Source organism: Ambystoma mexicanum, chromosome 8 (assembly GCF_040938575.1).
Source record: "Ambystoma mexicanum isolate Mex_15411 chromosome 8, UKY_AmexF1_1, whole genome shotgun sequence".
Lineage (NCBI taxonomy): Eukaryota > Metazoa > Chordata > Amphibia > Caudata > Ambystomatidae > Ambystoma > Ambystoma mexicanum.
Genome location: NC_090929.1, coordinates 603,202,487 through 603,217,691, shown reverse-complemented (window position 1 = coordinate 603,217,691; position 15,205 = coordinate 603,202,487). Strand labels below are relative to the sequence as shown.

The 15,205-nt window shown below is 43.4% G+C and overlaps 1 protein-coding gene across 5 annotated transcripts in view; it reads right to left on the bottom strand.

The window, feature by feature from the left end:
• The window catches only part of ARHGEF10L (Rho guanine nucleotide exchange factor 10 like), a 972,373-nt gene that overhangs the window by 723,225 nt on the left and 233,943 nt on the right, over window positions 1-15,205 (bottom strand). For all 5 annotated transcript variants that reach the window (XM_069610308.1, XM_069610311.1, XM_069610312.1 and 2 more), the window contains exon 2: window positions 11,428-11,522. In XM_069610308.1, coding sequence (XP_069466409.1) covers window positions 11,428-11,470 — 43 coding nt within the window. In that variant the 5' untranslated portion in view covers window positions 11,471-11,522. The remainder of the gene's footprint in view (window positions 1-11,427; window positions 11,523-15,205) is intronic.

Here is a 15,205-nt window from a genome sequence, read left to right as displayed (position 1 = left end):
TTGTGTTTTTACTTCACTTATTGCACAAGAATGTCTAGAAAGGAACTATTTTTCTTTTTTTGCACAGTACTGAATGTATTGTACTGCAACATGTGTACTTATTAAAGACATATTTCGACAACATGTACTTTTGTGAAACATTTCCACAGTTGTAATTACAGACATTGGATCCAACTAGTTTTCTTAGAGCAATTTTTCTAGGAAATTGTGTGGTCTTCATGAGCTGTAATTTTCTTTCGCCCTTATCCTTGAAACATGTTCATTTCCAACATTAGTTTCAGGCTTGATCCTCCAATATTACCATTGATAGAAAAGCCAGCTGGGGAGGCCCAGCTGTTTCCAGTTAAACCCTAGACACAGGTAACTATAATAAAGAGAACTTTATAATAAATAGCTTTTGTCCCTAAAGTTCACCATTGTGCAGTCGTGACCAAAATTAACTATGCACACCCTGAGCTCCGCCTCCTTGACCCGCCCATCTAGGGCCCTGTGTCAGGTGCTGCCCACAGGGCCCTTTGCCTTAAATCTGCCACTGATGACCGAGTTACTTTTACAAAAGAACGACACAGGATAAACGCCTTGGGCGTAGCTACCTTGTATTTGCTACTTCCTGGTTTGTGTCCATAAGAAAATATATCCTTTCACAATTCTTGATAAGTTCGTGGCTGCAGCACAAGTTCTTTATTGTTGTGCACACTGGCTTCCAACACACATTCTTCAACCCAGCGTTTCACTGTCTGTGCGAGTTTATTAATGGCGTTCATTAGTGTGATGGTATTAGTCAGGGCGGTACAAAAGCAAATGGCGTTGCTCTGGATCAAAGATGGGTGCAGGTTTCAAGATAGACCTTCCTATGATGAGGGTAAATGTATTCTCAACTCTCGATGATTGGCTTGGCTTGGCTCTGTCTAGTCGCAAGGACGGGCAGGATAGCACCTGAATTCTACTATGGAATGAACATTCTGTGCAGCACTGGGTATGCTTAGCTTTTCAAAAAGTCTCATAGGGCATTTAAGGGTGGAGTGAGGGCTCTGCAAGCACCCGGCTGGTTGTCGTGGTTTAGGTAAATGACAACTCGCCAACACTGGCAAGGGACTGAGGAGCGATTAGGTGCGTGCCCCTGTACAAAGCAAGTCATTGGGCCTCATTACGACTATGTAGGTAACCATGCCGCTATTTGCGGCATGGCTACCCCCATACCGAGTACCGGGTCTGGGTTCCCTGAATGGGGAAATACTGGGCCATTCCGACCTTGGAGGGCCCGATATTTCCCCATTCAGGGAACCCGGACCCGGTACATCCCCATTCCCATTTAAGCCCCATAGGGCTCAATGGGAATCGGGAGGATGCAAACAACGGGCCCGTTAATTGCATCCTGGTCTGCTAGCGGGTCCTTAGTGGGTCCCGCGAGGAGACCTCGTAATGAGTCGGTAGGGGGTTAACGGGGCCGGCAGCTCTACCAGCCCCGTTATCCCCTTACTGCCAGGGTCGTATTGACCCCCATAGTCTGCAGTTAGACGTTTTTTTTAAAACATCTCTGAACAGTGTGTTAGCATTCAACACACCTGTGATTTGTGTCCTTGTGCAATAAACCCCACTCAGGCGGGTATTTGCATGCAGTAACAGCCCGAAAACCAAGTTAGAGGCCCCGTTTCAGTGTTATTGCACCCAGGAATGGCATACTAAAACAGGTTATAGCTATTAGCATCAACCATCTTTTTTTTTAAAGTCGATAAATTAGGCAGTGGCCGGTTCTCGAGTTAAAAAAAACACATTAAAAGAGGGCAATCAAGTAAAATATGAAGGGATCTTCTCATAGTCCCTTATCCATTTTGATGGCAACTATCTGAGTTAAAGAAGTTGACTGGAGGAAGTGGGAATGGTTTCGGGGAGAGCGGGAGTGGGCGGTGAGTGGGCCTGAGGCAAGTAATGGGAAGAAAGAGGGTTTTCGGAAGGGGTTTACCAGAGAGCTTTGGTGGGCTGTGTGCTGCTCTAGGTGATTCATCAAGCTCAACAGAGTGCTTGGACTGCAGGCCACTACCATGAGTTAAGGACTGTGATCTGAGCCCTCTGATTGTCTAAAAGGCTTTGTGAAGTCATTTTCCACGTGTTAATGTGCAGTGAGCATTTGGTATTTCAAGCATTGCTCGCCCTCTCCATAATAAATCCAGTTAGTCCAGTAAAGGCTATCATAACCAGTATGTTGTGTGATTTCAAAACAACTGAAGCAACATGGGGTGAAACCTTTATTTGCAAGATATGACTTTAGAGAGTCCAGCGGACAACCTGTGAACAGGAGGGCAAGCCGAGTTTTTATTTTATAAGTCAGCTATTATGCATATGAAGTAGCTCTGTGCTGTCATGGTCTGTTAGATTTTGCCAATTCTGTGCATTGAAGTATCATGTTGTACTTATTCAGAATGGAGGAATAGTTACTTTGATTATTTAAAGACAATTACAGGGAAATCTGCATTTATGGCACACAAAGTCTTACAAAATATGTTAACATAGATTTACAGACCTTAACAATGGGTGAGAGGATGTGGATATAAAACCAGATGATGCAGGGGAGTTTGAAACATGTACCAGGGACAAGGACAGTAAAGTAAGACATAGGAGGAGGATAGTGGAGGAAGTGCTATGTTTTAGGATGAAGGGATGAGGTGTAAGTGCTGTGGGGCTATAGTAGAGAGGTAGGGCAGAGGAAAACAGGAAGATGTGGTGGCGTAGAATGCTATGCAAGTGGTTCTTCATAAAGGAGCAGAGTTAGGACGTTGGATTTAAATAGAGATAGAGTAGGAGGAGTCCAGAAACAGAGAGGAAGAGCATTTCAGAGTAAGAGTGAGGAGTAGAAGAGACCAGAAATGAGAGGGAGCGCAAGGGGTACGAGAGGTGGCAAGGAAGTGAGCTGAGGACGATTGTAGGGGGTAAGGGGGAGAGTAGGGAGTCAGATGGGCTGATAGGTAGGGTGGGGCAAATCCGTGTATAGTTCTGAAGATGATGCAAATGATTTTATACTTTGCCCTGTGTCTCATAGATAACAAGCCTAACTGAGGACAGGTTGGGGTGGTGGAGGGCAACAGGGGAAGGTTGAAGATTGTATGGACAGCAAAGTTGAGGACTTTGTTGAGAGGTAACAAGGCATAGTTGGGAAGGCCATAGAGTAGACTGGTCCACTAGGAATCATCAGTTGAACAGGCAAATGCCTTTAATAATTATTTTCTGGGCAAGATTAAGGCACACTGGAAAGGGAAACCGAGCCGAGAGAAGAGAGATCTTTAGCCTTCCAGACAAAGGAACTATGTTGGAGGGAGGAAGTAATTTCCATCATCACCCTTTCTGTTTTAATACAGTGTCAGATGAGACTATTTGTACTCTATAAATGGTGCTAAAACCCACAAATTATACACCTTTTGCTCTCCGTGCGGGTGTGGCAAAGCACCTGGCATTATACATAACCCCTTTATGACTACGTTTGTAAACGTGTCTTTTAGCCAGGTGATAGCAATGAGGAACGGAAATTATCTATAATTTCTCCATTGTTGAAAAAGCCAAATTTGGATTGTGACAATTTTCAGAATGATCGTCCAGGCGCAGGTCTCCGCTGCCCTGGAAAAATATTGGAAAAGGGGGCCACAATGCAGTTCCAGGAATATGTCGAAAGAGAGGGCCTCTTTGACCCCCTTCAATCAGGGTTCCGTCCAAAATTTGGAACTATAACAGCATTGGTCGCGGTCTGGGACGAACTATTGCGAGTGGGAGTCCTAGGTGAATGGTCCCTACTTGTAATGTTAGACCACTCTGTGGCCTTTGACACAATGGACCACAAAATCCAAATGGAAAGACTAAAGACTATAGAAAACACTTGGGCTAGCGCCTTAAGTGGTTCTGTTCTTTTCCATCAGGGTGACAACAGCGAGTGAAGTTGGGGGACTTTCTTTCGGATACTCTCCTACAATGTTGCAGAGTCCCACAGGGGTCCTCCCTATCACTGTTGTTCAACCTGTATTTAAGCCCTCTAATGACTATCCTGAGAAGCCACAAGATCATCTTCCAGTTGTATGCAGACGATACACAGGTGTTCCTCAGGCTGGATGATGTAGAAGATTCCTTCACATGGACCAGTAGGTGTTTGGAAGAAGTATGAGGATGGATGGCCATGAATTGGCTCCAACTCAATCCAAAGAAGACAGAGGCGATCCTGTTTGATCCAAAACATTTCATAGGTGAGAGCTGATGTCCTCCACACCCTCTTTTCTTGGATCGGAACTGAAATATGCATCTAGGGTAAAGAACCTGGGGTGCACATGGCAAAGCGAATTGGGTTGTGAAGATCAAGTCACAGCAACCTACAGCTTCTTTGGCAGGCCCTTCTCTATGTTCCCCAAAAAGATCATGCCACAGTGGCTGGCAGTGGAGGATCAGATTAAGTTTAAAATTGGATGCATAATCTTTAAATGCTTGAATAACGTAGCTCCCAGGTACCTGGTGGACAAACTAAAGTGGTATCAACCGACACGGTCCTTGAAGATCAGAGGACAAGCACCTGTTGTCCGTTCCTGCAACGCAATGTGTGTCTAGAGGAGACTGTAGATTCTCAGTATTCGGGCCAAAACTATGGAATAGTCTCTCATTGGAGTTAAAATCGGATTCTCTGATGAAACTTCGAAAAAAAAAAATGCCTACTTTTAAATAAGGCCAAGAACATTGATCAATGATGAAAGAGTAATTCTGATCACCCAGGATTTGTGACGGAGCCATTTTTGTGATAGTTAATTCTGCGACTTGATACGATTTGGTTTATCCAGTTACGCGATACAAATGTCTCAATCAATCTAGTCAAATTGAGAAAGTACTAAAGATGAGATTAGGTGCTTAGCAGTGTTGAAGGGAAGAGGCTGTCTTATTTGTCTGATGTTGAGGAGATTAAGTCGGGCCACAGTGGCAGATTTGGAGATAAAGAGCGAGAAGTTTTGAGATGGGTCAAACATAATGTCAAGGTTGCGAGCAGAAACGGAGTACAGAAGGTATTAAGGAGAGAATAATAGAAGAGTTGAAGGGAAGAGATAGCCTGATAGAACTTCTTTCTTAGTGAAGTTGAACATGAACGAGTGAGATGCCATCCAAAATTTGATGGAAGAGAAACAGACATTTTTTACTGTAGCTCATCCGATAAGGAGGCAAAGGAGAATATCTGAGTGTCATCAGGGAAGAGTTGAAAGGAGAGGTCATGGACTGACCCCTGGGGAACACCAACAGTAAGGTGGGAGACTGGGGAGGGAAGGCTGTTCCGGGAACGGTCTGGGGGTTGGATATAAAGCAAACCAAGCCATTGCCTTTTACCTGATGCCTATGAGAGATATTGTTGGGAGAAGGTGACAATGGTTGACGTTATCCAAGGCAGCAGAGAATTCAAGAAGAATAAGAATAAATGAACGGTTAGCATGACGAGTGGAAGAGATGTAGTTGCTGACACTGAGTTGAGCTGACGCAGTAGAGTGCAGAGGTCAGAAGCCATATCGAAGAGGATCCCGGGGGTTGTGTGTGTGTCAAGGAACCCAGTGAGTCGGTTGAATACTACAAGCTCTAAGATTTTGGAAAAGTAGGTAGAAGATAGGCAGAACGAAAGTTGGAAGGACAGTTGGGGTCTAGGCAAGTTTTCTTAAGAAATGGGATAACAAGAGCAGACTTATAGGATGATGGAAAGTGGCACTGTCAAGAGAGGAGTTGAAGAGGGTAGTAAGATATTGAGCAACACTGGTAACTATGATGTTTGCTATGTGTGGGGATAGAGGGTCGAAAAAGGCACATGAAGGGTTAGCCATGAGGAGAAAGTCAAAATTCTCATCAGGGTTAGTGGGGATAAAGGAAGACATTATCACAGGAGAGGACGGTAGAGGTGGTGGGGAAAGGTGAGCAGGGATGGGGATAGAAGATAATTTGCAAGGGTATTTTGACTGTTTGAAATGTTTCAGGCAAAGTAGAGAGCTAGATCGTTAGCAGAAAGAGTGGATGAGATGGAGGGTTTAGGATGTGAGGGAAGTGAGTTGAGAGATTTTTGGAGGCACCGAGGTTGTGAGGATTGACACGAAATGAGAGAGGGATAGAAGTCACATTTGGCAGAGCAGAGGAGTAGTTTTGAAGAGCAGTAAGGTAAAGTTGGAGATCCGAGGTGTGTCTAGATCTTTGCCAAGTGCAATTGTTTTCCTTAGTTGGTTTTTTTTGACAAATAGGTGATGATGGGGAGGAAGGGAGTCAATTAGTTGAGAGAGGTGGTCAATAAACGGTGTCGGGTAATATGTCTGCATACATAGTGTCCCCATACATAATGTCGGGAAAAGCCATTGGCAACATTATATATGGTGACATTATGTATGGGGACGGGTTGTGGAGATGTCCCCTGCTCCCTTTGTAAACAAAAAAATCATTTGGGGGTCACATATATGTTTTAGATCTAGGAAAACATCTATTTTTATTGTTGATTAAAGATTAACATAAGACACTCCTAATGTCATTCAGCAATCCATTTTAACTGTGTTAACCACCCAAATAAATATTGATAGTGATTCAAGGCAAAAGGGCAAGCCAATCGAACACAATTGTCGTGTTTTGATTACCTGCATACATTAATTTTAATACATAAGAAAAGTACTTTTGAAATCGATATTAATATTTAGTGACTTTAAGGAAACCTATTGGCAATTGACTTTGGGATTTATGACATTGACTGTTCGTTTTGATTGAGAACTGCAATGAAGTTGCAAGAATTGTGGTGCGTTTAGCAAAATGTATGTCTGTAAGAGTTTAGGAATAACGATTGAATATGGAACATAAATCAATGAATAGACTAAACATTTATATAAATGTATCAGATTAAAATTGTGCATTCACATGGAAACTGCTGATTAGATGTACTGTTCTTGTTGAAGTGTAAAGGGGTAAGTATTTGATGCTGCTCGGCCCCCTTATGCTTCCGTAGCCCCAAACTTCAATTGGTGGGCCCCAGTCCTGCGAGGCTATTGAGGATGGTCATCCTAAAGTGTGCCTCACTAATGGATAGGCACTTGGCAGTCGAGATATCGCAGACTTATTTGTTATATATCTCAAGCCAGATTCAAGTGTTAAGGGCTATTTAAGCTGATTTATTGATAATATGAATACAGTTTTCATGCCCCGATGGAGGGCCGACATGGGCTTTAAAAGCCCGCCAGCCCGATCTTTAATAAGACTGAGCAAAGTGAGGGCCTCAGCTCGAGTTGTGGGCTTCTCCCCACCCCCCACCAGGGTGTGAAAGCTATCCGCACCCCGGAATTTACCGGGGTGCGGTTAGTGTATCTTTTTTTTTTTGTCCGACGGGAGATCAGCTCAGCACGAGCCCATCTTCCTTCGGAGAAAAAAAAGGAAAAATATGCCCCCCGCAATTAAAACGGACAAAGGTTTAGGTCCCTTTTCGGATAGGGGCAGCCGTAAGAAACATGTTCAAAATGGCTGCTGCCATCCGAAAAGGGACCTAGTGCCTTTTCTATTTAAATTGCAGTGGTGCCGGTGGTGATTAGAGCATTGTGCCAGAAAGACAGATTTCATTGGTCAATCTGTCATTCCCTGGTGCGGATATTGTACTACACTCTGGTGGAAAAACATTCTCCTTAAATATGCCACATGACATGCACTTTAACAAGCTACACGGTCACGGGACAGAAATGAACCATTAATCAAATCACCAAGCCCTTCTCTGTCTAAAGACTTAATAGAGTTCAGTTACTTTATAAACAAACAAAAATCAGCAAATTCCCCTCTTGCCGGATCCTTCCTGTTAACTTGGAGTAACTACCTATGTTGTCTGGGAAGATGGTTTTACCACTGTAGTTATTACCTCCGGCGGTAATACCTCCTGATTACAAGGGACAGTTTGCTAGTGTAAATCCCCATTTAATAGGTACATAGGACTCCATTGTTTCTTTCTTGCCAGTATTACCTCTGGCAGTATTACCAGATGTTAATACCAGCGATTTTTGCAGGGAACGGGGAGGAGTTACCTTCAGAGGTAACTCCTCCACTTTACCTCCAAAACTCTGCTGTAATACTGCCAGTGGGAATACCGACAAACTTATAGTTTGGGGGTTAGGAAAAATGGAGGTAAAAAGAATTAACTCCACTTTATTCCTGCACCGCCAAACCTGTTTCAGATTACTTAGAAGCTGACTGAAAAACCTTTTCCTGGGAATTTCAGTGGAAATGGCAAGCTGTTGGTGACATGAGTAGTCACTTCTGCGACAGCGGCTAGTCTTCAGATACTGAAGTGAAACGTCCACTAAACCTTGCCCCTGATTTACCACCCAAATGGTAAAGTGGGTTCCACTTGGTCACTCCTGTGCTCATCTTGCGAATGCACTAAAGCTCAGGGCCACATCCACATTCTGCCTCAGGAAGCTCACCACTAGGATTCCAAAGAACTTTGTCACATGATTGTGATCACGTGACCTGACATCGTTGCATTCTACATTTCTATGCTAGCCCTCAAGACTGTGTGGGGGTGACTGGCATGCAGGAGACCGGCTGTAACCAACTTGGTACCTGCTGTTGAATCTCCCACCCTTGTGGCCGCTGGTTGGTTTCTCTCCCACCTCGACCACTTCTCTTCTATCACAGGAAGCCCCCCACTGTGAACTTCAGAGAACTTGGCCATGTGATCATGATTGCGAGGTTCTGCTCCATTTACCTCCCATCTGCAGAGCGCCTCTCCCCACGTGTCTCGTGAAGGGCACAATGTAAAGGTCTTTTACATTCTCTCTCTAATCCTGTCTGTTAAGACTTAGTTAAGAGGATGAGAGGCACTCTTATTAGTTTCCTATATTGCTAGTACGCTCTTTGTAATTTTCCTTGCGTTGTCTATCCGTTCCATTCCTGTATGTCTCGCTGCTCATGTATCCTTTAAATAGCCATTGGAGTCTAATGGTCCTGTGCTTATGAACATTCAAGTGTATTGGTGACATTAGTGAGCCTCCTGTTTCTAAATTCAATTGTAAGCTATTAAATGCTTGGGCGGCTGTTTCAAATGCTTTAGCCGTACAAGACCTGCGCTGAAATGTTCAACTTAATATTTTATGCATTTTGAAAGGCTGGCTAACATCAGCTTCCTATCTTATTGTTAGACTATGGCATTTCCCTAGTTACTCTAGGATCTCTGCGGATCACTCGGCACGTCCTCTGAGTGATTTAGCTGTAGTCCATGAACATCAAGTTCAAATTCGTTTTTTGCACTCTATTATTTCAATTTTTCTTTGCAGTTGCCTCCCACTTTCTCTTTGTACTTTTATTGATTCTATGTTGCTCTTGTTGTAACCAGAACAACTGTTGGAGGAAGTCATGATTTATTTGCAAAGATACTCTATCCCATTGTAATAATGTTTGCTTTTCAATCAATTCTTCTGGACACTTGTACTAGTTTAAATCTCCATCCATCACTTCCATCTCCCACTCATCAGCTGGGGAACATTGGGGATCTTTTAAAGTCAGCTAACACTGGGTTTTGCTGCAAGACATCTGTACCCCTCCGTTAGTTTTACGATTACTTTCAATTTCCACGGTCCTATTTGTCTACCCTCTGCGTCTGCTATGAATCTACCTTCACGAGTTGACTTCTTTAGAAAGGTTTCTTCAGCCTCTTTGACTGAATCCTTTTATTCTGCTTGTAATCTTTCGGGCCATTCCACTTTCTCTGATGTTTAGTCATTATCTGTAGAATATTGTTATTCACCTTCATATATTTATAATTATCTTGCCCCTCTGTGGCCAGTGAGAACCAAACCTCACCATTCTGCCCCTGGGGACACGAGTGTGTGGAAGCAATGGAAGCCATATATTTGTTGTACTGAAAAACAATGCCACAAGTCAGCAAACATTACGTCACTCTCTCTGAACTTCTCCATCTTCGTGCTCCTTATATGTTGCACATTACTAATGCAAAGGAAGCTTATTTTCAGTCTCACATTTTTCAAACAATGCATTCCCCTCATGAGCTATTTAAGATAATCAAAAATGGCCTTAATCCCTCCCCTTCTAGCCACTGTATTTCTCTTTTGATCATGCCAGCTTTTTATTGCTCATTTTACTAATAGAACTCAAACTATTCAACACGTCGTTGCTTCTACCTTTTCTTATTCCAATAGTCCCATTATTCCAGGAGCGCTGTGTTGTGTCCCTGTTTTGTACTATTTTTCTCCCTTTTCTTAAGTGGATTTCCCTACCCACTCATAATCTATGAAGGCTGCATTTTACATAGATGGTCCTCTTCCTACTTATATGAATAAGTGCATCCTTTCCTCTTGTTCTTCTCTCAGGATCTGCTTGGTTAATGCCTTTACTTACAGAAGCAACATTTTCTGACTCTATAAGATGTGGCCACGTTCTTATACGAGCACAATTTGGCATAGATCCACTGGATAATGCAAATGATCACCCTGTCATGGCTTTACCATTTCTGGAAAATGTATGGAAAACCGTGCAGCAATTCAACCATCTCATCACTTATCCAAGCACTTTCTCCTTTGGTAGAGGTCTTCAATATGTTGCTATCCAGATGGTTTGGTCTACAACACCCATCAGACTAAGTCGGCATAGTCAAGGGTGAGGGATCTTGTGAGTTGTAGTCCAAAACATCTGCAGAGCCATAGATTACAGACCCCTGCTTTGGGGTCTAACAATCTGGCTTCCATCCTTAGTATAGCATTGAGTCAGACATCCTTCTCTTGTGGAGCCTGGCTTCTTTTTCTCCATTAACTTGCAATGGATTTTGCTACGGTCATCCACTTGAGGGACTGTCTTTTGACTATCAAAGAGTTGCTTGCTCTATCATAAGTTAAATTGAACCTATCCAATTTTGAATTTCCTTTGGTGTCTTCTGCTTCCGATTTCTCCTCGCCTTTTCAACAGTGACCTGTACTACTCTCCTCTCTTAGTATCACTCTTTCCCTGGTGTCCCATGTTAAATCTCCTGCCTTCACTCCTGATTACAGTCATAACTTTAGATGCATATTTCTAATCGTTCACAGGACTGTTTTTCCGTTAAATTGTATTTCCCAAGATTGAGCCTTTATTCCTTCCTTAGACTTTCATTCCACAATGCAGGTGTATTTTGTTTCTTCCAGACATCCTACCTTCATGGCTCTTCTGTCCACACCATCAGCCCATCTGGGAACTGTTCTGCATTCCTGGGTCATTTGGACTGACTATACGTCATGCCTGTTGATCGTTGCGAGGATCCCTTCTGTTGGAAAATCTTCAAATCCCTAATTAGGAAAGTCTGCTTCTGGTGTGAAATGTCACTAAGAATTTAGACAACAGGGATTTTCCCTTATTCCAACAGCCCACTTGTGATGAGTAATATATGATGATCCATGCGTGAAAACATTTTCTTTGTGAACTTACCAACAGGACGGAAGTGAAAGCGGGTAGGTTCTGCGGAGTCCATCTGACTCTAGGTGCAGAGCGGGCATCAAATGTGCTGACACCAGTGGGGCAAGCTGAAAAAGAGAGAACAACTGGTGTCAGAAGAGGGATGGAAAGAAAACGACCCAAGAAGAGACTGAGGACCATGCATCAACTATTCTGACTTCAACAATCAAAGCACATGTGACAACTGAGGTCTTACCACCAGCCATGAGATGCAACTGCCTCAGTTAACTTTTAATCAGCATGACCTATAACCACCCGATGCAGGGCTTCAGTGCTCTACAACTACATATGAAGAGGTAAACAGCAGGGTAAGAGTGCACGTCAATAGCTAGGTTGAAAATTGACCCAAGCTGCAGAAACTGCAGAAATATTTTCTTTGTTTCTATGTCCTCGTTATAGCATCATGTCAAAGTCTTTGGGCCTCATTACACGGTAGGCGGTAAGGGTTTACCGCCTTACTACGAGGTCCCTTTGCGGGTTGGGGAATTTAACGCCTGCTTTTTGCAGGCGTTAAAAACCAACCCGCAAAGGGACCAGGGAGCTAATTACGGTACCGCAATTTGCGGTATCATAATTAGCGCCTTCCCCATTCCCATAGAGCCCTATGGGGCAAAAATGGGGAAGGGCAATGGGGGAAGGGGGAATTACCGCCCCACCAACCTTGGAATATGGCGATAATTCCCCTTTCCATCAAGGCGGTGCCGGTATTTTACCAGCATGGACCAAGGTGCTAATACCACCTTGGTCCACCGCCATCCGTGTAATGAGGCCCTATGTGTTTTTTCCTGCTGGGGACAGTCTGCAATGGAACATACAGTGAAGAACAATGTTCTTTTAATCACAAAACAATGTACAATAGATAAGCTACCAGATGTTATGAGAAGCATTGAGCTTCTCACAATGGGGTGAGTTCCATTGACATTCTGACTAGGTTGTGGAGGGGAGTAAATGGAACATTCACCAGGAGTAATACATGGGTGGAAATGCATAGATTAAGCACAATTGACATTAGACATTTTTAAGTGCAGCTAGGCAGCATGGCCAGCCATGTTAGGGATCTGACCATGATAGCTGAAGTGCTAGAGTGGAGGTAGAGCAAGTGAGGGACAGAGGAAGGCTAGAGACAAGCGAAACATGTTAGCTTGAAGGCAGATAAGAGATAGGTTAAGAGGGTAGCTCAGAAGCAAGGAGGGAGACATTCATGTTGGTTTATGAACAAATCAGTGTGGACTGTTTCTCAGATGTCAGGGGGTAGAACATTCCATGGTAGTGGAGCAAGTAGAGAGAAACATTGGAAGGGAGGGTGTGGTGCCACAATGGTAATCGAGGAGGCAGAGTGGAGATTAAGAGGAGGATGTATATGGTGGTGCCTCATGGTGGATAGATCTGTGAACCAGGAGAAGACATTTAAATCTGGCCCTGTTTTGCAACATCAGCATCCAGTCTGGTGACGGTACGAGGAAATAGGTGTGAAGTGAGGGAGTTCAAAGAGAGTCCTGGTAGCGTAGTTAATGATCTTATCGAGAGGACAGAAAGCATAGTTGGCGAGAAGAAAGGGGATGCTGGCACATCTTGATATTGATCACAATATTGTGGCTGGACTGTGAATCAGTTTAGTCCGTTCAAATATCAAAATCCCCATTAGCCATCAGGCAGGAGAAAGTAGCAGCTATAAAGAAGCAGGTTACATGAATCATCTGTAAAAACAGCTGCGGCCTGGGAGACAGCATCCAAGCAACTTCTCAACAGTAATGCTCTTGCATATGTGAGATTATTTCACGATAGCATTGAATGAGGAAGGAATTGTGATGTACAATGGTTTTACTTGGAAATAATCTGTAAGTATCCTAGCTGCAACATGACGTGCAAACATGCATATCATGCTATTTAGCACCCCGCGCACATGTCCTCTACGAATTTATAAGTAGCACAAGGTTACATTTAACACAACAAGATGCATCCCGAAAAGTCTGTGTGTGATTATAAATACACATGGAGTTCATGTTCCACACCCAAAGATCCTTCACATACATCATCTATGTATAATAAGGTGTGCGGATGAAGTATTTTCCATATCCCCTCTTCGCAAACCAGGATCCTAGGATAGCATCATTCGGAAGCAATCTGGCCTGAGGACAGCTTGTTTGCGACAGACCTTTGTGGAATGAGGATGCAAAGCAGACCATATTAGAGGCAGGAGATTGGTAAGAAGGGATCACAAAAGTAGTGCCCTGTTTGGAAATTAGCGGATTGCTTTAAAATAAATCATCAAAGAATCAATAGTGTCCTGGCCAAATGTTACTTCCAGGAGTCTCTTGAAAGCTGGTACTCGAGTAGTGTGAACTATCCCTGACGATGGCACGCGGTACAGTCTTGGCCAGTGGTCGAAGTGTACGAAAAGAAATAGTGGAACTATATTCCCTGCTGGCATGCCACGTTCCCCACAAACCCCACCGCCACGCCCCCTCCCGCATACAATATAAACACCCAAACACATGCAACTGCTGTTTAAGGGAGCAAGCACGTTTCAACTTCTTCCTACACTTTATTTTAAAATGAAACAATTCTGGAACGGTTTCTTTTTAAAATACAAGTATAGGAACATTAAAACATAATTTTAAAAAGTAGAGGAGCACAGCTCCCGACCGTTCCCGCCCACTTCGACCACTGGGACTCTTGGCTACGTGAAAAGAAGCCACCCCTTTCAGAACATGTCCAAATATATATTACTCCATTACTCTGTGGGATTGTGGAGGTGCATGATTTGGTAAATATATGTTGAAATGCAGGTTGGGACGGTGGAGGACACCAACAAGTTCCCTATACTTCAATCTACAATCATAAAAAGAACTGCATAAATCGAGCGTTGTAGGAAAACTGCTGAATTTTACCCTAAGGTGAAATCCAAAACGATATGGACGGCATGTGCATTTCAAGGCAGCATTTGGCCCAGTACACCATGCGCTTTTATAAAATGTGTAACGCTATAGCTGCCCTATTAAGAATATCAGTTATCGTGCATAAAAGACATGGACACAGGTGGAGAGCAGGAGGGGCGAAACACGAAACATATGCCCTTAGATTGAGGGCGAGGTTGGATTCCCGATGGAGCCTGTGTTGGCAGCCACGCATGGTTCTACGTGTTTTGAAAGACTTTCATTTAAAAGCCTGCCATGTTTTCCCATGTACACTTGCTCGACTTGTATTCAGCTTGTTTTTTTTTTGTTACAGGTGGCCCAACGCCGACTCCCTACTCCACAACCTCCACCAACTCCTACTTCCCTGCCCCTACATACGCATATACATATATACGATTTGTTTACGATTCCACAAAAAGCGCATGAACAAAATGCAGACTTTCAATTGAAAAACATGTATTACACATGCGCTTCACAGTGGAGAGAAGTCAACACATTACTTTATGCAAATGATCCAGTCACACTTAACCTAAGCCCAAATTGCCTATGGAGGAAATTCAACACTTTGTAAAGGGCGCACAGATTGTTATGCAAGTGACAACGTCAGAAGTAGCAGTGGGCACTTTGTCATAGTTAAGCAGAAGACAGGGATCATCATATATGAAATTATTAAATTGGGCCCATTCTACAAAGAACGGGGCAATGCGTATTCCAGAGCAATGTGGTTTTCAAAGTTTGAAGCTAGCTTTTGCAGACAGGCAGCGCTTATCAAAAGAACCACAGTTGAAGCAATTCATTTAGAGTGGACATTAAGAATATGTTGAATGGCGGGT